The sequence below is a fragment of the Dinoponera quadriceps genome, unplaced genomic scaffold, assembly GCF_001313825.1.
Source record: "Dinoponera quadriceps isolate SergipeBrazil2010 unplaced genomic scaffold, ASM131382v1 scaffold2167, whole genome shotgun sequence".
Taxonomy (NCBI): domain Eukaryota; kingdom Metazoa; phylum Arthropoda; class Insecta; order Hymenoptera; family Formicidae; genus Dinoponera; species Dinoponera quadriceps.
In genome coordinates, this window is record NW_014556702.1 from 1761959 (window position 1) to 1785936 (window position 23978).

The window sequence follows — 23978 nt, forward strand, 5'->3', positions numbered from 1 at the left end:
CATTTCAACGCACTCGGAGGCGCTTTATCGTGCGCCTTCTATCGCTCGCTCAATGCCCCGTCGCGTTAACGTATTCTCGATCACGATATTTCCTGTGCGCTCTTATACGCTTATAGATCGTAAAAAAATTCTTTATTCGAACTTGAAAAGCTCTCTTGGTTCTTTAAACGATTCCTAATTAATTCGTCGTTGGAATTATCCGAGTTACTTTATAACGTTATTTATTCTTTTATCTGTTACTTGATCTTTCCAATGATTTAAATTTTGTTTTGAATTTAAGGAGAATCTCTCTCTGCCTCCCCTTTTCCTCTCTTTGTCTTCTCGCTTTCGCCACTTCCAAAGAAGTTAATTAAATTTCTCGCTCCAAATTGGCCTCTTATTCTTTTCTAGTCGTTAACAACGTTCCTACAATTATTTCGAAACTTTCATTTACGTATGAATTTTTATCGAATTTTTTGAACGCGACGTAACCGGCGGAAATAATTTCCAAGTGGAAACTTATGATATTGAATCACAAAGACTACGCAGTAATTGCTTGTCTTGTGCACGTTAACTATTATCTAGTATTTAACTTCTATTGCCGTGCTTCATAGCTGCAGAGCCTCAGGCGTGAAATGATGAACTGCGGCGAAATATGAAATCATACATCTTCATTCTCTCCCGCGGAAGTCAGCGAGACGAAAGGGGCAGTTCGTGTATTACGTAATGATAAGAGATTAATGTTCAATATTACTTTCGTCCATAACTCGTCGTTATTCTGAAATCGATGGAAAAACCACTTATTCTTATAAGAACACGTATATTAGCACGCCTTCATACGCGAATTTTTATTGTTAAAATGTTCACAATATTAAATGGTATAATAATTGGTATAAATGAAATATTGAATTATGAGATAATTTAATTTAGAATCTCGCAGTGGACGTAGAATAGCTCAAAGTTTTGTTTCGCGCAACGAGCGTCCCTAATATGATCATAAAACTTTTTCCCAAGTCTCTCTTTGACGCCACGTAGGCGGTAAAGGAATTATTCCACACGGTGATGCTAAGTGGCTCACCCTGTATACACAGGGGCAGTAGTGATGACTTTCCCGCACTTCATCATACAGACTCGCATCACGGTGAAATATAAGGCGGGCAGGGTCGTCTATTTTCTTACACGTTATATCACTTTAGCGCGGGCTTGCGCGGTCGTGCTTGTCCGCCGTGAAGCCTGTGTCGGGCGATTCTTAAAAAAACACAAAAGTATTTGAACTTGTAACGAGACGAAGAAGTATATGTGTATAAGATCGCGCGGGTATGTGACGATGATTTTAAAAAATTAACAATTCTCATGTCGCGTTGTGTTATACTCTCCAGATATCTTTCTCGATAAAGTAAACGTGCGAATTGGAAGCAATTGCCAGGGTGAAAACTTTACCGAAGTAATTAAAGTTCCGCCGTTTCTACGCCTTTTTTCTGTTTCTTTTATTTTCTTTTCTCTTTCCTTTTTTCTTTTTTCTTTCCTTTATTTTGTCTCTTTGTCTCTCCTCTCTCTTTCTCTCTCTCTCTCTCTTTTTCATTTAATGAAATCCGTTTTCTCGCTCTGCGTGATTTTGTGCCGAAGGGAGAAACGCGTTAGTATCTTTGTGACGAGCGCGTTTTTTTCTGTCCGTGTAAAAATCAATTTTTAAACATGCGTATCCCGGGATGGCGATCTTTAGATTTTTATCGCAAGATAAATACCGACGTGTTTTACGAGGTAAGAAACACGCGAGGCCGTAGCGGAACTAACACCGGCCGCTTCTAATATCGGACGACGATGTTGCAATATTGTTTTACCACCGTCATCAAAATGCTGCTTCTTACTCGAGAGAAAACTTACCTGCCATTAAGCACAAGGCAGAATAAGAAAGTGGATCTATGAGTTTCCTATACTCTTTAAAAAGTAAAATAAAAATTGTACAGATCTTTACTTCGGTTTGGAAAATACCATCCGTAGAAGATATCTCGCACAGAATATTCAGGGTTCTTCTCGAAGTTTTACATAAGTATTGAAATGTAAAACCTCTGTGGGTGTATGTGTGCGTATCTTTTATTTCTCCATCCAACCTCGTACATCCTTTATTCGTAAAGATTCACCGGAAGTATTAAATTCACCTCTCAATCGCTTTGTTAAGTAGTCGGAATTACGAATTGGTATTGCTATAAAGAGCATCTTTCTCTGCCTGAAATATATTTCACGGAGATCCACAAAAGAGAAAGAAAGAGAAAGAGAAGGAGAGAGAGAGAGAGAGAGAGAATGAGAATAAGAGACGAGAAAGTCCGGCATACTTCCTGCATTAGGTTATAGATGAAACGCAAGGGATGGGCTATCCCCGGGGACATTCAATCATTCTACACTCTCTGGAGCATTTCTTCCCTTCAAACTGGAAAATCGTTAATTCGCCCCCACATCGACACCATCCCAGATGGGCGGAAGACCGGAGAATAAAATAGCACGCTAACGCTCGAGAGGATCGATTTCGGCATGAAAGTTAACACCGTTACGACACCTCTGGCGTTCGACAAAAAAATATCAGTTTAATCAAGAGATTTTACGTGGAATATGATAAATATGCAAATGTGCCAGTTTGCAATTTCTCGTCTTTCTTGTTACGCGTAGCTTGTACACAGTAAAAAAATTGGTGTTAAATTTAACACATTTTATATGTCCCAAATGGTTTACTCAAATTCTTATATTAATTTAATGTTAGGTAAATATGTTGAATAGTAACAGAAATATTATATGAAAAATTAATAAAAAATTAGAAACGTTAATCAACAATAAAGTATAGAATGTATTATTTTAATGCTTATACATGTCAAATATCGATAAAAAGCAAAATTTTGAGATAAGATAAATACAATATATTAAATTAACACACGAATATGTTAAAAATAGAATGTAAAAATCTTTAAAAGGACTGATTTTAATATAAATACAAAATGTTTTTTTTACTATGTAACGATAATGAAGCTTGCTAAGAAGTTGCTAATAACGTTTGTTGTTCGGAAACAGCGATATTCTTTCATACGAAATAAGTGATTGAGAAAGAGAGAGAGAGAGAGAGGGAGAGTTTATTTAAAATTTGTTTCTCACATAAACTTCCCAAGTAGCGTACGCTATTGTTGAAGAGTGTCTCAATTATGTCAAGCGGCACTCTATAAAAACTTCTTACCCTTTTAGTTTATCATACTTTTGTCTCAGAGTTAACTCTTAGAGAAGCTGAGTGGTTTAAGAAAAATAAAATTCTATCCTCATTGGTTGAAGTTTTTCGCAGATGATACACCGAATCGAACCTAGGAATTTATTTCTCGCTACGAAGACGGAGAAGTTACTTTTTCTCATACACGCATATCGAAGGACCGTGTGAAAGGGAATATGCAAAATAAGCGAAAGATTTTCTCGAGATTTTCGCAGATCGCGTCGTCTGCTCGCCGTCGGCGCTGCGGCTGAAATAAAAAAAGAAACTTCAATTTCATTCCGCCGCACTCTATTCAGAATTAAGCTTCGCGGGCACTTCGCAGTAGGCGGGCGCCGTCTTGGGTACTTCTTACCCTCATAACGGGATCGTGCGAGGGGATCTTATCGGCCGTTTTTACAATCCGGGCCAGAGTCGAGCGCGTTTTCTGATTTCAACGCGGGATAAGCCCGATATGCGAGTTAGCGAGGCGCGTATAGTCCGGCCCGGGGTACGCTATATTTCGCAGCCGCGATTTTATCGCCGAACTTTTGCGCCTTCGTTTTCCCCCAGGTATGCGCTACCCTTGTCCTATCGATTTTCCATGACGTAGCCCGCGTGCCTCGTCTCTCTTTCTCGCCTTCTCTCCCTCCGCGTCTCTCCGCTCTCTACTCGTCTTATTCGCATCAGCTTGCTGTACTTTCTTCCCCGCTACGAGCCTGTTTCTTCATTCCTTCGATTCGCGATCGAAGTTCGAAGCGATTGACGATCAGCGAGTCTGATACGAGCACGTCGCCGACGACGAAAACGACTTGGATAGCCTACTCGGATCGTTTCTCGTTCTACCACGTACATATAGCGGATACGCCGGGAGGTCACTCACTCTTTCCTTCGTCGACAAGTTTCTCGGCCACTTTGGCGCCAGTTTTTTCCTCGATGGAAGTTCGATCGAATGCTAGTAGCCGTTCCCTGGTAATTCTCCAACATTCCATTTTTTAGCCGTTTGTACACAAATATCCGAGCTTTTTTTTTCCTTTCTCATTCCCTCTTTCGCGATTTCCGCTATGAATATCGCGTCGAAAAGTGGATTTATCGCCGCCGATATGACCGCCGATCGGGCCCCGCTTTCTTTTTCCTGCGGTGAAATGTCATTTCCAGCGCGCACATGGCTTTCGGTAATCCGAAATCAAAATTCACGCGCTGAACGTTCTTTATTTTCAGAAAATATATTGAAAAAGCGTTGTACTCTGATAAACGCGATACGTTTGACGTGCGGCACAACGGCGATGTAAAAGGGTTTCGAGTCGACCGGCCGAACGATTGATCAACGGTTGAACAGTTACAATCTACATCACCTCTGAATGGTTTTCATTTTTTTACAACGCGATGGTTCGTGATACGAGCTTCGGAGTAATCGAAAGACTAAGTCCTGCACACTGGTCTCTTGAAATTTTCCATTACTCCCATTTGTCTCGCTTCTTCTTCCGGACTCGATCAACTTTCCGTTCGATCTATCCTGCGATACGCTCCAACGAGAATACATCGAGAGCCCTTTAACAACCACGTTATAGCACGGTGACTAGAATGCCCGTGGATTGCACGGGGTTTCGCCGCAAATAAATCCCTGATACTATAACGGCCTTAAGACGATATCTCAGCTCGCGCGGTCGTTTAGCAATCGCGAAAACGATGCATCCCGCTTCCTCCTGCCTCACCCGTTTGTTCCGGCTCGCGAGAGAGACAATTGCGGACTTAGACGGAGACATGCGAATACGTTGCTGACGAAAGGCAACCAAGAATTTCATTAAAGCAGCGGACAACGTACGAGTCCGCGTGCGGAAAGAGTATATGACGGTTCGCTTTACTTCGCGTTTCACCGAGCTGAAAGGCTGGGCCGGAAGTACCACGCGATACGCAGATAATGGATACGTAAATAGATAAATGTATGGAAATACATTATCCGTTCAGCGACTTTCCTTCCTGCCGCCGTCGGCGAAGGATGGCGTAGATATCTCCGACAGACGGACAAACGAATGCATAGAACGCGAAACAAAGGGTAGCGCGCGCGCCCACAGGTAGAGCTGGGAGAGTAAGCGGCGCAGGAGAAGGGGGAGGTGGAGGAAAGGGAGGTATAATGAGAGGGAGCAAATAACGCCGAGCGAGGATAAACAAGCGGCAACAGTAATGGATGAAGGAATCAAACGAGGGACAAAGCATCTAAAAAGGGAGGCGCGACAAAGACAATCGCGATGAGTGACAAAGCAATCAAAAGGGCGAAATTTGCCGCGGCACAAAGCGCACGCATGCGCATATTCATAGTGTGCTCAAAGGTGCACAAAGGCACGGTAACACTATCCGGAGAAACAAAACCAAGCCGGCGCGTTCGTGTTGCAATATGCGTATGACAAAGACGTAGACCGCGAACACACACGGTGGCAGGCGATAAAATCGATAGGACAAACTGAACGACGGTGGCGGGGCAGCGACGAAATATATGTCACGTGCGCCGTGTGTTTTCGGGAGGTATCTGTTAAATTCATCGCGCGCTAAACACGGAATTTAATGGACTTTCAAGCGCGTCGGATGAGCTACGTCGCTACGGTGGTTACGTCACGCTGATAAGAAAATCGAGTTGATATATTAGTTTTACCAATGAGCACCCTTGTAACTTCTCCCGCGCGCAAACCGTTTCCGCCTGAAAACGCTCAACATATGCGACGCCGCGCGAGATAGTGCGATTTATTCGCCTTGATTGTCTTTTTCCGTTTTCTTTTTTTTTCTTTTAATTTACATCCGCGATCTTTTCAAATTCGCGCGGGTAATTTAAGATCCACGGCACTTGTGGGCGACGGATCGGGTGAGGCAATTACGAAATCGTAATCGTAAGTTACGAAGTTACAGAGCGTTAGGATCGTGTGACAGGATCGTATCCTGTGCACAAAAGAAAGCAGGATAAAATGACGCAAAAAGCACACCGCGCGCAACTATCGCGACGAGTGTTTTGAAAGCTTTCCTCTGTATTTTTCGAGGCAGTTGGTAACTGTTAGAGCGAGCGAATTTACTGCTTTCGAGGTAGCACTGCATCTAACAAACACCGCGGCATACAACGAAAAAACGGACATACGAGGAACATGCGCGCAGTGGGAAAATACGTTAATAAATGACGACAAGGTAAAGAAAATTCTCAGACGTAAAAGCGCGACAGTGTACACACGCCGAGGGGCCACGATGGCGAAGTACAGCGGAAGCTGAGTCTAAACAGAACATTGCCCGGCTACGAGAATCGTTTTACTTTTGATAAAACGGTAATGTCAGGCGAATGTGGCGCATTGGAAACTTAAACTCTCGCTCGTGAAATTAACATTAACCGAGATAAAAAATGCATGAAGCGACTCTGATGTTTCTCTGAAATTTACAACACTGATAATGGAAATAAATTTCCATCTGTATAGAGTGCGTTAAAATCTGCATGTCTTCCTCTCGAACCCAAGGGAAGATCCCGTTTCAATAAATATTTTATTCGAAGCTCAATTGTTTAGGTATTTGATGTTAAAAGCTAATGAATAACCGAGACTCGACGGTCTACGAACGAATGTTTGCCAAGGGGAAATACTGCACCAATATCAATAAAACGTTTCGCCGCGTGCCGTAAAAAAATTTACCGGGAAACGTAATAATAATACAGTAAAACATAAAACGTAATAATAATACAGTGAAAATATTCGTATACGGGAGTGATTGAATAAAAACAGAGTGGAACAATTAGATGCCGGTGTTATTGAGCGCGAAAGCGAGTGATTTTTTTCCGAGAGTTCGTTCTTTATTACTTGAAATACCGCCGCGGCGCAGCGCTGCGGTTTGAAATCTTATTGCTTTCTGGGCAAAGAGCGTTGTATTCGAACGACTTCCACGTTAAAGAAACAAAGGAAAGAAATGAGCTGGTAAAAGAACATTCTATCCGACCATAGCGCACAAGAAGTAACTCCGCGTATATAGATTGTAACTACCGTAAAATCTAACAACAGCGGTTTGCTCCCACTCGAGTCTTTGGCTTTTAACTTAACGTCAAATATGGAAATTCATTTGTTATTTAGTTTCCTGCGTTTAATTTATTCACCGCTATGCAATGCGCGCACTTTATCACCTGACTAGTCAATTTTTATGTTATGAGAAAAGATGAGAGAAACATTGACATCTCTGCTCCGGCGATATCATTGAAGTGAATAATAACGGCAGAAGCCGATATTAAATTAGCTAAATGAAGCGGAATTCTATTTCTATTCAATTACTTGTTTTTCAAGCACGATAATGAGTAAAAGTGATTAATGCTGGTGATATTTCTAACGCTATGGTCATTGACCGACAGGAATATCTCGGTGCCACTTAAAATAGACAATAGTAATCCCTTCCAATAACGATGCAACGAAGAGAGGATTCCGGTCGTTAATCTTGTCGCGGGAAGATACACCGTGAGAGTGGAATGGAATAACGGGACGCAACGTAGCTTCGGGAGAAACGCGGCGGGAAAACTTTGGTGGAAGTTGCGCCTGTCGATCCTTTTCTATCCATCCGTACATTAAAGTCCCGCTTTGACTTTGCAAAGTAAGTTTGTGGATATCCTTTTGACTTTAATCTTCCCTGAAATTGGCTCGCAATGGGCGACGTTTCCTCCGAATGGATCAATACGGACAGCGCGATCTCGTTGCACCGGCAAGAAATAACCGAAGCTAGGACGGCCATCTATTCGGAATTAGGACGCGAAGCGCAGCCATGTACGTTTTCTTCAGCGAAATAGCGAGGAAATGTGGACTAACCGAAAAAACAGACGGCTACGGGCCAAAAATATGTCGATCTGAAGAAACGGGAGAGACTAACGATGCGTCGTCGCTGCCCGCCGAGACGTTCAGGGTTGATTGGCGCGATATGAGAAAGAAAAGCAAGCGAAGAGTAATCCACCGGAGCGTATCTGTTTTCGGTTTTTTAAAGCTCTCGAAGCTAATATTACGGTTTCGTCGAATGAAGAAAGCGCGGATCAATAAACAGACCGAAGGAGCAGGAATGTCAGTTGTCCAGAGACAAGACGCAGAGTGAAAGGAGAATGGATGGAGTAGGCGACAAAAACTCTTAAATGAATCTTCCTCCGAGGTTATCCTCGCTTTGCAGCAGCTTCGCGCGAGATATAGTGCTCGTATATTCCAACCAGGGCCTTCGTTCTCACGCGTTGTCTTTTCCTCACCCCAACGAGGATGTATATAATAAAACGGCAGCTTTTTCTCCCCCTCCCCCCTCCCTCTCTCTCTTCTTCTGTTTCTCTCTATCCCTCGGCACGATATAGAATTTCTTTGAAGAAAGAAAGTCGATTAGCTTATATACGGGTTGTATACAACAGCCGTGTAGACATACTATCTTTCGTTTGTGGAGATTCTTTCAGTAACTTGAAATAGATTTTCTATTAATGAAGATGTCGAACAATCGGTAGTCTTTGATTCACGATTGGACGACTGAAAGTGAAACACCTTTCTCTTTTTGATCTTCAAAGTTGCAAGTGAGTAACGAAATCTTCTCCTTTATTCAATCTCAAATGTAAGCTCCGTTTCGACGAAATGTTTAGAAATAAGTTTAGCTGGTCCAATTACAAGATTTGTATGCGTAAAGTAGCGCTTGATCATGTTATCTTCCGCGATGAATAAGAATTCCATCGAGACAAATATCTTATGTTCCGCTTTCCAGCTGCAATGGCCGCGGCACATTATGTACACATAATTCCCTTTCCTTCCTCGTTCGAGAAAATTAATCCACGCATAACGTAGTATTTGTTCAAGAGCTTCGTTTGCTTAATAATCCTCTTGTTGCATCAGCAATTTAGTAAAGGAGCAAATAAATCTCTATTATTTCGTTGAAAGGACAAAAGAGAGGAGATAAAAGTAGCAATTTATATGAATCGCATATAAAAGGCAATTGCAGGAGCATCGCGTGGAAATGGGAGAAGGTAAATTTCTAGATGAAAAAGAGATACGACGGGACAGCACACGGACATGCGGAAAATGGGATACGCACCTACATATCGAGAAATGCTGGCACAAAGAACCATTTCCTTATCTGTTAGGTCACATTGTGACAGCCGCAACTTCTTTGAATCGTCGAGATACGAATCGATAGACAAACCGGGCGAGCATATAAAACGGAAAACGAAAAGAAACGGAACTTGGAAACGCGTGCATGAGCTATCAAAAGAATAAATTGCTAAAATTAAGATGAAATTAAGAGCTAAAACGTAAACTATAAACGTTTAGGTCTCGAATGAAAAATGTCATATGTATATAAATAGAGATGCGAAATGTAACGAATTATAAATTTAGACGTGAAAGTTGTTAAAATAAAATTGGAACAAGATATTTTGAAATAAGTAAGTGAATTAATAAATTCAACTATAATGGCTGATGTAAAAACTGACATGCATGTCCGTAATTTTATACGATAAAGTTATTTGGCGCACAGATTTTTATTGAATTTTTACCGTTCTGCAAATTGCACGATCCGAAGTTTCCTCGGCAAGACTAAGAAACGTCATGAATCTTGCCTTGAATGCACATTAAAGAACGAATATCTCGAAAAGCAAGAAGCCGATTGCTCCTCTAGCTTCCTCGGGGACGTCGGCTTCTTCGGTCTACCGTAATCGATCTTAAGCTGTGAACGGTCGTCTTACGAAAAATCACATCCTCGTACACGTCAGAGCGACATATCCGCGTTGGCACATTGGGTCTCAGATTATATCTATGATTGATTATTTTTTCTCAAGCCCGTTGCACAACCGTGCATTCGCGAACGGAAAGTAATATCAATGTGAAATTTGATCTGTCGTTGAATGAAGACCGTCGAACGCAAGAGAAAGAGAGAGAGATGGGGAGGGGAGAGGTGGGGGACAAAGTAAAGTATCAGCATTGTTTCGATATAAAGGCAAATCGAAATATATAAATGTAAACGGACTGCCGAGGCAAGCGCGGCTTCTGTTTCTTTCGCGCCCCAAGAAGCATCCCCACGGTTCCCCTTGGGGCCAAGTTGCAGATACACGAATGTGAAACCGAAAGAATAAAACATAAGCGCACGAAGAAGAGAGAATGCGACGAAAAATACAACAGTTAAAGGGAGTCCTCGGCATTTTTAACCAGCTGTCCGCACGACGAGCGCTACGGTTAGCGAATTCGAAATTTTCTAGATACATGCATGTGCGTGGGAACGCACCGAGGAAAATTTATATTAAAACCTGACGGAACTCGAGACAGGTCGCGAAGTTAAATTTAAATTACAATCAACCTGATCTCACCTGAGCGACATCAGAAAATATATCCGCTCTGCAATATGTTACGTGTCACGATGATTGATCAGTACACACAAGTTTCTGTGTTTTTTGCTGTTCGATATTTCGCACATTCATCCTCTTCAGCTGGTGTCACACATACTCAACTGATGTTTTCATAGGAATTTTTATAGGCAGCCATTCATTTTCGTGATAACGTCAGATTTGGCGAGGACGAAGGAAAATTGTAGCTTCAAAAGTTGCGCCGAATAGATCCTGCGGTACGGAATGAGCTTGCATTATCTATGCAGCGGGGTTTTAATCTGAGCCTCGCTACGAGTCGAATCACACATTTAACAGGTGTGGCATGGGAAATTACTCCTGCCGTGGAGCCTTCGGAGAATTAAAGCTATCGGCCGCGCTACGGCGTTTCGCTGGAGCTCGAGATTCCTTTGGTCTCCGCTTCGTTACTTTTACGAGCACTCGAAGTTCACTTTAGGATTAATCGAATATAAAGATTTTACTTGTGCCGTCTGAGGATTCGCTTTTAAAGCGATGAAATAACTAATAAACCGAATAGAATCTCTCTTCCTCTTTCCTCTCTCCTTCTCCCCCTCCCTCCCTCTCTCTCTCTCTCTCTCTCTTTCTTTTTCTCTCTCTCTTTGCAGTATTAAAAAAAAGAATTTCATATACCTGCATTTTCTCATTTATGTTTCCATTTAATGATAATTGTCCGTAAGAGCAGTTTAAACACTCGCAAATCCATTGTTTCACCGTTGGGATATAGTCGCGGCGAAAAGGTAATTTCAGCAAACAACATTTCGCGGCTGCATAATTAAACATTGAAGCGCTTTCCATCGTCGGATCGTGCCAAGTCATAGATCCGTGGTTATAAGAGGGTGACCTCATGTAACGCTCCGTCCGTTTCCTAAAATTAGTGCGGGATCAATATCCTTCCTCTCCGAAACGCATGCCGGGGCGCGATCATCGGCACAAACTGGCTTCGACAATATGTATGCGGGTTCCTTAAATTTTTCATCACACATCGACGCGACTTACGAGCGCGCATGCACACGCTCTCTCTCTCTCTCTCCCCTCCTCCCCTCCTCTTTTCTGCGTGCCCACGTAGCCAATTGCATTAAAAATTTATCGTTTACTTCCGGTATCGTTACCGTTCCGACCATTAAAGATCATAAAATATTGGCGCGCGCATTACTACCGAAAAAGCGGGCGCAGACGGTTCCGTCCGGTAGTGAACGCGTTGCTTTTACACACCGTGACAGTGGTGGCCGTGCGAAGATAAATCGGACGAAAACATTGGGATCTCGATAGCGCCGTAACGTCGTCGTGTATAACCGGGCCGCTCTTCGGGCTTCGGCCCGGGAATCGTTCCCGGCGCAGCGGGAACGCTTTTTTCCCCGCGATAAAACCGCACGAAGGGCCGCGAGAGAGAAAACACGTGCGGGAAAGGCGCGTTACTCTTCCGCACGGCACGACACCGTATGCACTGTTGCTTTGCATAATAATTCGCGTTTCTCGAGCTAGCCTACTTCGGCCCCGCAATTTGCTCGACGAGCCGGGGCACTGGGCGGACATGTGACCTTCCACCTCTGCAAAAGAGCCATCTGATAAGACGCAAAGAAGGTCCGTCGATGATATTCCGTCGCGATAAGGATTTAACTTATCCGCTCGCAGACGTTATTAAAAACCCGATCGGAAGATTTCTTCGTCGAACGGCTGGAGCAACGACACCTCTCGCGCGCGCAAACATAGTTCAAATGCCGTCCCTTCGCTTATTCGCGTCTTCTATGTTGCACCTCTTGTTAATGCGTCATGCCCGCTTGCTTGCGATGATTTCGCGTCGCATCCGGGTCAAAACTTGGGCGCACTGTTATTTCTGCTGATCGATAAAATGTTAGGGCCGCCGGCAACGAAATTTCTGTTTCGCGAATTTCAACAAGCTCGATTACCTCGTCCGTGCCGCGCACTTCCCGCAACATTCTGCAACGTAACTTGCATCAATTTCCCCCGCTTTTTTCCGTTGTCACGAGTAAATGCAGGGATTAAATCCTGCAGCGTAAAGCGAACAACTTTCGAATAAAGCCGAGCGTGAATTTTCCAAGCTTTGCTTCAACGAAAGAGGTAAAACGTTAGAATAAAAAATTGCAAGAGAGTACCGCGAGAGTTGCCGCGGAATACGAAAGCCACACGTGGGACAAGGCGGAAAAAGATCTCGCGAAAAAATGTAGGACATTCTCTCCCTGAAATTCGAGACGCTTATTCATCTTACAGCGGATGGCCCCGGCGTTAAAAGCGCGCGCGTATCTCGTCGAAATTATAATTGTTCTAACGAGTTCTCCAATCCCCGGAGATTGCACGTTCTCCGCGTTGCCCGTTAAACACAATGCATCATACTTTTATTATTACTCTTATAGGAGGTAACTAGTAATATCTCGCAAACATATTCTCAGGCTCGGGAAACCTCTGAGCTTTCAACATCTATCATCCGCCGTCAGGGAGCACGAGGAATCAGGATGATCGAACGCCGCTCGTGGAACCGGTGCTCGGCGAAATCCCTTAATTTATCGACTTGATTTGTAACCATCACGCGCGCACCTTTTGTCATAACGCTCGCGACGAGCGTAACGAGCTGGCGCGGAACATACAAAAAATCAAGTCAAATTTGCACTGTCGCGCGAGCGAGCGAACGAGCGGCGGGCCGAAACGATCGGGCACGTCGACCCGAAGACACGTAGGGTGCTAAACCGAAATTCTCCCTCACCCCTGTGACCCCCACCCTCCTTCCGTCGCAGGCGCGAATAGTTAAATTCGTTACCGTCGTATCCAAAAATTGCAGCCAGCCATTTCAAACGCGGGAAATCGAATATCCGCGTGATAATTCACACGCCGACTGCACAAGTCGAGTTTTGCGTGTTCGCGCGAGCGTTACGTCGAAAATAAAAAGGCTTTAAGAATTTGGATGCTAAACATAAATGCATTTGAATAGATTTTTAAATTTTCCTTTAAGGTTTATACTCCATCTTTTTTCTCTTCCTTTTCTTTAAGTATTCTATCTCAGAACTGGAATTGGAACTCCTTTAAAGTATATCTTCTCTTACGTCCGATCGATCATGAAAACAATTTTTCTTCTTCCGCACTATTTCAATCATTATTAACGCGACGTCATCGCAAGAAACTACGTTCGAAATGAGGTTTCACCAACGTAAAAGATATACATAGTTTTTAGAGTCAAAATTTTGGTCCTATATTAGATCTTGAATTTTAGAACGTAGTGATAGGGGCTAAAAGTAATAAGTTCAATTTCAATTTTAATAATATAATATAACTCCTATTTTGACTCAGGTGATATCTTAAATTTCTGTTTTCACTGTTTTAGTGTCAAAATAGATTGTTGAAAATATTATTTTCAACAATGAATTCAACCTATAGAATTAAAAGTTCAAGAGAAAAATTAAAAAGTATCAGTATCGTCAACGTAAGTTTTTATCAGTCTATTGTCTGTTTAATTTAGCGCAAATTATCCTTAAGAGTATGAAAATTTCGATTCGGGTTGATATGATTAAATGTTTCTTGTTAGTTAACATAATGTTACGTTTAACTTTAACTAATTTGAAACTTCATCTCTCGTATGTGAAACTTCTTGTGTTTGTAAATTTTTGCGGCACCTGCGATGTTTTTTAGATAGTTACTGCGCCCATAGATGCTTAATGGATAAAACGGGCTTGGAGATCGAGTAATCTTTCTGTGCGCTTTTTGGACGGCCAAACGTGACTCGAATTATACTCCATCACAACGAGTCATCTATTCTCAAACTTTTATATTGTATTTCAAATGTCACGCGTGAAGATATCACCGTGTGGTCTCGCATAAAACTGTTCTCCAAAATTGGAAACGTATTCCAAGTTTATTCGAGGCTTGGATTAACGGTGAAATTTATTGAATCGTTCGAGGAGATCGATGGCACGCCCTGCGCAAGAAACTCTCGGGCTAGTATAAAATAACAAAAATATACGACCGGGCTATATTTCGGGGGAAGTCGTAAACATTTTTATTTCAATGTTGAGAGAACGCTCGTGTTATGAGGCTGTTCGGTAAAAATTGTAGCGAAACAAAATAAAAGTAGCAGCAAGATTGTATCTCTAACGAATATGGATCCCTAACCAAAAATGTAAGATTAAGTTAAACATTTTATTATTTCATTACTTCATATTGAAAATGATCGAATATCAAACTAAGCGTTAATAAGGCAGATAACGAAATATCAGTTCTCGATCAACGTTTGCGCTGCATTTACTTAGCAAAAATTTAATAAGACACCGTGTTTCAATTGTGCAAATATCCGGTATCGAAAAACAAGTTACCGCATGCAGTAGACGTTGATATAAAAGTTTTAAGGAAATATCAAATCCGTAATCCGATTACTACCTTAATATTGTAACGTATTTCGTCGTGAAGGGAAGAGATATAATGAAATAGTAATGAAGACGGCTAGTTCGCTCGGTATCTTCGCGTAAGCCAGTAAAATCCCTGTTAAAGCCGCTAATCAGAAATAAATAATTTTAGCATATCGCAACGCGTCTATCAAGTAGCACGAATAACGAATCTCACTGATCTCAATCGCAGGTGCTCGCCCGGAGTTAAACCGCATCACCGAATCACATATCTCGCATGATTTATGATTACACGCTTACTGAACGCTCTCGAGTTGCCCTTTGATCAAGCACCGCGTCCACGTATATCATACATTGAGCGTAATTCACAGGTCCTTGGCATGAGTGCGCTTGACGTCAGAGCCCTGCTCGGAAAGATAGCCGGACTCTTACCGGAGGGCGTGATCGATATATCGATCACGAGATATCGTGAGCGAGTTGCGCTTGTTACGAACACGCCGACGATCTTTCTAATTGATAAGGACGTTTGCCTATTTACGCAAGCTAATCGTTCGAAAGCAAACCGTAGCATTTTTTTCCTCTCTTTTGTACGCGTCAATACTAATTATCGAGAAATATCGATTATCCGTCCGAAGTGGAGGGAAACTTCCGTCCGCGAACTACCGGTCGCGTAACGAACGACGAAATTTTCGACGGACTAATTGATTCCTCGTTGCGATAAAACTCGGCGGGGAAGATTTATCATAATTCTTCTACCGATTGTTCCCTCCTCGCAATTTCTACTCGACACGCGACGGCTGGTGCAAATTCTAATTTGCCCGAGCGTGGTTTTCGCGCGTTCGTAAGTAACTACGCGATTTCTACATGTTTCGTCGCGTATAATTCAAACGCATCTCCCCATGCATCAAGAATAACGACGAAAGTTCCCGTGTTATTCTGCCAACACCATAAATTTATTATTCATATTTTAATTCACCGACAGGGATTATATGCGCACGTGCATATGTTAGGGGAATGCAGGGTGAATGGGGGAGCGAGGGAGAGAGGAGATAGAGATTTTATGTATTTTCCGTATACATTTTACGAATATTATTCGCCGCGTTGTTAAACGCATACCATATTCACTTGTAAAAATTGTACGCGAATATTCAAACGATCCGTGAAATATGCACAACGCGCACACATATGCGTATAGTTAATCTATGCCGATAAATAACGGAACAATTATAATTTACAATTGATACGCTTTAATTAATACAAACGCAAATCCGTGCATTTAAATGCATTCATAAATATCACATCAATGGATATCGATACACGGATATGAGGACTGATAACACGCGACGCTCTATGTATGTATGCGTGTACTCCCCCAGTCTTTTATTTATATATTTATGTTTTAAAATATCATTTCCCTTCTCGTATTTATAAAGCGGAATTTGAAGCTACGACGCGTTCACAGTGCGCAGTTCTCAGGGCAATTCGACAATGCACGAAAAGTTCTGCGCTCGTCAATCCTGCGCGTGAAACGATAAAATCGCAACACTCGAGAGAAGTCGTACTTTCGCTTGACGTTTATATCGTGCGAACTTGCACTCACCGAAATTACCAGCGATTTCAATATTCGGAATTTTATAGGATTTCGAATGTTCCACGCTTCGTCGTATATCACATAACGTTTCTCGGGATTCGCGATTTCCAGGGCACTTGGAGAATTACGTCGACTTACTGTCGACATTATTGAACCTGTCGGAGCTCCCTTTGACATTAGGCTCGACGTGTACATGCACGTACACGTACGTTCACCGAAATAAAAGCGACGAGTCGGACGAGGAGAAGCTATCGCGGCGCCGTTATTCTTTCGATTCTCGTTTCTCGGTAGAGTTGGTCTCGCGGCCGCTATTTTTCGACCGCGACCGTGCAAGACGCGAAGTCGTTAAACAATAATGCTGCCGTGAATATAGGTCGACTTGGTCGATAAACCGACGGTGTTTAAACCAACTACCTTGCATAGATACGAGGAGTAATGTATTCATACTAGTACGCGAAAGATATCTTGCAACAACACGCCTCCCGTCATTGTCGTTTATTCCGCGCGGCCGTTCGCCCGCCCGCGCGCGAATAGCGAACGTGCCGAATCTTTACCATTTCTTCTTTCCATCGCATTTATCATAGTTAACGTAAATTCGGGATCTAGCCGGGTCTCTATTGTTTAATTCGTTTGTATGCGACGGGCGAATTGTATTAAAACGTCTATTTTCACCTCGCGTAATTATCGTAGACAGAATTGTGCAAAACAGGTGATGGATTAATTGCGCCGATTTAATTGTCATCAGTGGCGACGTCGTCGTTGCATTTCACGAATAAGCGACATGTCCCGACGCTAAACGTATTCGTATAATTTTTTATCATATCTGACATACAGTCTAGTAATACATATAAATGTTGATGGTTAAATGGACTGGTCGTACCTAGTATTACAGCTATTCTGACATTACCGAAACGCTCTAAATCCGTTATTTAATCGATTGATTGATAAAAGTATGCGAATCCCGGCGGACATTACAGGTTACAATATGGGGAGCAATATATTCACGTTACATTTCGCTATGTCTACGTTCAACCCCGAGTATAATACGTATTAATCAATATGCACTGTTCATGTTCAACGTGATCGTGTAGGATTATATCGCAGGATTTATATGTTTTATCATTCGCGTAATTGGGCGTGATAAATTTCGCCGTATAACAAGGTGGGGCTTTGGAAGCCTATTTCCCAAAATTGGCGCAGAGATACTTGTCACCTCTCATGCAAAGTTACATGTTAAACAACACATGTTAAATATGCATTGCGATATTTTCTCCGTTTTATTTTGTCACAAGCATTGTTTTATTTTGTTTACAAGCATTGTTTACAAGCAATGCCGATGTAAGGAATTTATTTTAATATATTTTGAACAGTTCACATACGACGAGAGACTTGGCTTTTTCCGGAAATGTATTGGTAGTCTGTTTTCGAAAAAAAATATTGTGATCTATGCTATTATCAGAGGATAACTGGGCAAACAGTTGTTGAATTGGAAGCAACCTGTAACGAACATCGCTACGCTTTTATGTCATTTGGACCGCGGCCAAACAAATCGTTATATCCTCTTTCACCTCGAAATGTAGGATATTTCAAGATTATTCCGCCGCCTTCTGATAAATGAATCAGCTTGGCAGTAGAACCACTTCAACGATAATGATTATTAGTTTCGATATGTATGAACATCGAGCGCAATTTAATTAAGTTCTATAAAATCGCTCTTCTTCAAAATTCTCCGGTTACTAATAATAACTTCGTAAGTTTGCCAATTAGTAGAGCGATAGAGTTCGTTTTATAATTGATCCGCCTGCTTTCAGGGCCATGGCGGTTTCTGCCGTATGCTGAAAATCACCGAACTTTTGGAAAATTGAAATCCCTCGCAGAATATTCCTCGGTGATTATTGACATCTCTATTCATTTATGTCCTCACAGTTAAAATTGGACGTGTGGAAAAAAAATGTTATATTTTTTACAGTTCAAGTCGCTAAAATATAGACAATACTTATCAACTATATGGAATATCCTAAATTAATTAGGCAAAAATATGATTTAATCTAGTAGTTAATTAGAGCAAAAAATATGTATACTAATATACTGCAAATTCAAGTGTGTGTGTTATTTTAGCTGAGGCTTTCCTTATATATTTCTTGTAAATCACGCTTAATACGATTGGACGTGTTAATTTAAAATATAACACGATTGAATGTTTTAAATGACGTAATCTAAAACAACAAAAAACATTTAAAAAGAGCTTCAATCAAATTTTTATTTTTTAGGCGTTGATATATGTAAAAATAACACACTTGGGTTTACAGTGCAGCGTTTCAGAGTTATAAATAATAGATAAACTTTTTGTGAACTAAATTATTGGCAGCCAAATGAAACTGAAGCTATTTTGTGGCAAATTTCATATAGAGTTGATTTAAAAGGTTCTAATTAGCTTCTTGGTTCGAAAATATGAGATAGAAAATAGTATAGAACTGTAATAAATAATAGCTTTTATCTATATTTTTGAGATTTTCTACTCTAAGTTTATGTATATAAATTCTAGGATAAACTTGCAGTGTTTTTATCTTCCAATTTTAAGGAACATTCCATATATACAGATTATTCATTTTAATCTTAACAGGCAATTCCGAGTCAAATTTGTTTTGCTACACGGAGAAATTTTATTCGTTCCCTTGAAAATGGAAAAGTTAACCATCTTCATTCGATATGCTATTATGTCTATGATGATACGAAGCAGACACACGAAGACATATCGTTACATGCCTGAAGATTATGCCATGTATTAATTATCGGCACGATACTTGCATTTTTCGACACGACTGCCACACAATTAACATGTAACTGTGCTTTACGTTTATGTTCGGCACTAACATATCCGTGTAAAGCGACGTGATATTCGTGATGTTCGAATATGACGTACTGTTATGTACCGTATGCGCATCGTAATTATCCTCGCATAATAATTAAGGGCTAACAATTCGCAACGCAAATACCACGGCATGGTTGCATCTAATTATTACAAAAGCACTCGTTATACTTGATCGATTAAACATACTGTCTCGGTTTTATCGGATGTGCATCAAGTTCGACAGCGGCGGGATGACGTAGTTGTTAATTCTTTTCGCGACCTGACCTTACCTTGAAAAATGCCGATTTGAAGGAAATCTACAGCAAATGCGAAATTATATGCAAATGTGACATTTATGAGAAAATAAGTGAAGTGAATGTGACATTTATGAGAAAATAAGTGAAGAAAATAAGTGAAATAGGTACGTACGGAATAACAGAATATCTATGATTTATGCGCGCGTGATTTTGCGACTAACATTTATTTAACTGGGAGAAATTCTTTCCGATGCATTTTACAGGGACAGAATTTATCGAAATTACCTAACCGGCTTCGCAGCGCACAGCAATGCCGTATTTAAGCTCCATATTTGCGCAGAATTATTGTAAAAGCAGTCATTAATCGAGCTCGCTTTCTCCGGTTTTAACCCGTATTCATTAAATTACCCACGCAAACGCAAGGTGTAACGACGATTCGCCGATTTAGCAAGATGTAATTATAATTTTGATTAAAATAAGCATTGTATGCAGCGAGAATTGTACAACAAAGAATTACATTAAATGTAAAATTGTTTTGGTCTTTCGGTCGACTTCACAGAAGGCGATGCGACACAACAAACAGATAAAATTGTATGTTTCCAATTGTATGTATCTTACCAATGTCACGTTCGTCAGGAAAACAGACGGAACAGAGACGGAGTAAAATGTCACGACGTTTATGAAAACTGACTTTAGCCGGTGGCTAAATCGACAGAATTGACCACTACGCCACAGCGTGTATATCAAATTGGAGTTAATGTGACGGTCAGGCGACGAAATATCTAGCCTGAATCGCGAGCAGCGGTTATTGGCGTGTGAGAATCGGCATTACGTATTTCGGTAAATGATACATAAACGGACTTGCTGGTGCTTGTGTTCAACATGACAGGAACCGATTACAGAGGAATGCATCGAATGCTCCGTTGTCGCGTGGCGGCGACGCAGCTGATTGCCCGATTAAACTACCGCAGGCTTATACGGAATGTTGATTGCGCGTCTCCCCGCGCGAAATAATATAAATTTATTACGCGGCTAGAGATCGCGCGCATATCGTTGTATTTCGAATTCTCATTGACAACGGAATCAGCACTGCCGCCGCTTGCTAAACGAATTAACCGGCGGATCATGAGTCGCTGCGCGAACTAATAGTTCTCTGGATTATTTCCTAAATTTGTGTAAACCACAACTCACTTTTAGAACGGCAAACATCCGCGACCCACATTTGCTTTGACGCATGTGAAAAAAGGGGGGGGGGAGGGATTGATTATTTATGTATGGTATTTATGTATAATATTTATGATACGTTGACATGCGTTATGAAAATGTACGCAACAAATCTGTACCCGGCTTAAATTTATAATACTTACGCGAAATGTAATTATGAAGTGTATTAATAATAATTTATTAACATTCCGAAATTTTTCGCAAAATTTCCAAAATTTTTCGCATATTTTGTATCTGTAGTCTAGATATTATTAGGGATATACATGATTTTTTAAATGTTGTCTTTGAATCGCTTTTGATAAAGCGTTACTTAAACGTGGAATATATTCGCTGTCCTTTTGCAGTTTTGAAATATTGCCTTAACAGTAGTTTAAACGCTACTTAACGTGTGGCAACGATAAATATAATCTTCCGAGAAAGTAAAGAACATGATAGCTGATAATAAACTACGCACGGCATTGTATTCATTGAAATCATCAATCAATAAAGGAAGAACGCTACTAAAACATTCACTGTTAACCGTACAACGCCAAAGTTGGAGGCACATGAAATATAAACCCTATGTAATTATGATGAATATTTCGAAGTACCTCATTATTACGTAACATTTTTATTTCAACGTTTATCTCTAACTTTGACGATACATGATTAATAATGTGTGAGTCGATTTGTTCTATTCCCAGCAAAGGTGTCCCATGATATTTGCAAATGAAACCGAACAATTGCAAGCATTGTTAAATGAAAACTTGGCACAAACACAAGAGAAACTTGCAACACAATTAGGAGTCGATCGAATAACAATTTCCAGACGATTGTACGAGATGAGAAAGATCATGAAATTGGAAATTGGATATTGTTAGTTAAAAATAGATATCGGCGTTTCGTTGTTTGCAAAACAAGGAAAAAAGGATTTTTGTGGAAGATTGTTACTGACGACAAAAAGTGCATTCTATACGACAGTCCTAAGCGTCGACATTCATAGATAAGTCTCGGAGAGTCTTTCACCTCGACGGCAAAACCGAATATTCACGCCAAGAAGATTCTTTTTTGTCTGGTGTCTGGTGGGACGCGAAGAGTGTGCTTTACTACGAGCTGCTGGAGCCAGGTCAAACGATTAATGTCCAACGCTACAGCGACTAATGGAAATGTTTGAATGAAGAAATCGATGAAAAACGGCTATTTTACGGACAAAATAATCGTAAAGTTATAATACTGCATGATAACGCTCGGTCACACGTTGTTACTGCGACTCAGGAGACTATCTTTAATTTGAGCTGGGACGTTCTCCACGCAGCTTATTCACCAGACTTGACCCCTTCCGATTATCACCTGTTCAGGTCGATGCAATATTCGTTGGCTGCACCGCATTTCCGAGATACGTCCGAAATCCAAAAATTCATCGGTAACTTCATCGCCTCCACACTTCTTCCGCGACGGAATCTGCCAGCCGAAAGATGGAAAAAAATCATAGCAAACAACGATATTTTAACGATTAAACTATGATTCAATTTTTTTTAATAAAACCCAAGATTTTAAAAAATGGACTAAAAATTATGCCAAATAATAATAATTTTCCTAATAATTTTACAAACTTGCGGAACGCGGGATAGAAAATGTTACGATTTTTAAGATATGAGAGTTTAGATACGCGAGAGAGAAGCTTTTGGAGAAAATGTTAATTTACTTGAGAAAACGTTCTCGTGCATTTTATCGCTTGTAATTAATTCCAGTTGACGTGTCTCGTAAAATTTATCTTCCCTCATGCGCGTAATGTGTCCCAAGTCCTCCTCTGCGTTTTCTTTGATGTCCGGTTTCTTTAATCGCTTAAAGTCATTCGCTTTCTCGGAGAAAATTTGATTGGAATTCGATTTTCTCGCGTTTTAATGCACAATATTAAATTTCACTCTATATTTAACGGTGATGTCAAATTGTTATTGAAGCGAAGCTTGTGAATTAAATAAAAGCCACCACTGTGTGTGGAAACGTCAATTTCGATAACCGCGAGAAATGCGGAGAGCGACTCATATATCGCGAGAGAGCAGATGTTTGAAAATTTATCAAATCTGTTTCCTCCGCGTGTTCTCTCAATCTTATTACTTCTCGCTTTTTCTATTTTTTTTTTTTTTGTAACGCAAAACAATCCCCTAGAACTTTCTATATTTTTTCTAAACGTCATGTCGCCCACGTCAATCTTCTATGTCAGCGTCCTACAAGCTGATGGAATACCTACAAGCTGATGGAATACTCACATTAGAGCGCTATTACAATAAATCATGTTCGTAAGTCACGCGGAAGAGGGAACGTCGGGACGTCTTGATCTCAACGTAGCGAAGCTGCGCGCTTCGGAATTCGTTCGTCAATAAAATTGTCAGAGCTGAACCGAGAGACGCGGACCATTAGTCGCCGACGTTGAATTTCACGGGTGCATAAACCGGATAAACGCGGGTCTTCTTCCAGCCCTCTTTTTTCACCCGAGCAACCTTCCCTCAACGTTACGCTCAAATTCATCACAAATTCGTGAGATCGTTGTAAAATATAGAGCTTAACGTAAAACACAGAGAGAGAGAGAGAGAGATCTCGCTATATTTGTTTCTAACTTTTTTCCCGTTGCGAAAATAGGTGGCCTGTTTCATTTCTATCGAAGTCGCGACTTTTTATTATCGCAAGTTGTATCAATAATTAGTGCTGTCGCTCCGCGTCACTATGGTACCAAGTAGCAATCTTCCTAAAATATCTTGTGCGGGAAAATTCGACAAAAATATTCACAACGATCGAACCTTAACCGAAAATACTCGCAGCTTGAGGATAAATTCATCGAACCCCATTAATATTCAGCTGTTTACGATATAAACCACTCAGTGCTCGACTTCAACGTCCCGGTTCTATCGTATATAAATATTCCTTCCCCTATGAATTTACACTGCAAATCATGTTACAGAAAGTCCCATATTTACACGACGTTCCCTTTTTCGACAGATCCGCATCGATTTTGACAGATGCGGAGAATGTAAAAATGTCGAAATTAGATTAACAGTGAAGCGGAACAAAAATATTGACTTTTTACACCGCTGCGATGTAAAAATTACCAGCTCGGTCGACGTAAAATTAATAAAACGATTGATATGCAACTGACGTGTAACAGTC

At 41.0% G+C, this 23978-nt stretch overlaps 2 protein-coding genes across 3 annotated transcripts in view; one reads left to right on the forward strand and one right to left on the reverse strand.

Annotated features, from left to right (window-relative positions):
* The window catches only part of LOC106747961, a 100436-nt gene extending 78462 nt beyond the window's left edge, over positions 1–21974 (forward strand). Inside the window, exons 6-7 of the mRNA XM_014626019.1 lie at positions 21518–21689; positions 21817–21974. Coding sequence (XP_014481505.1) covers positions 21518–21689; positions 21817–21974 — 330 coding nt within the window. The remainder of the gene's footprint in view (positions 1–21517; positions 21690–21816) is intronic.
* The window catches only part of LOC106747970 (leucine-rich repeat-containing protein 15), a 109792-nt gene that overhangs the window by 58301 nt on the left and 27513 nt on the right, over positions 1–23978 (reverse strand). The gene's annotated exons all lie outside the window — the stretch shown is intronic.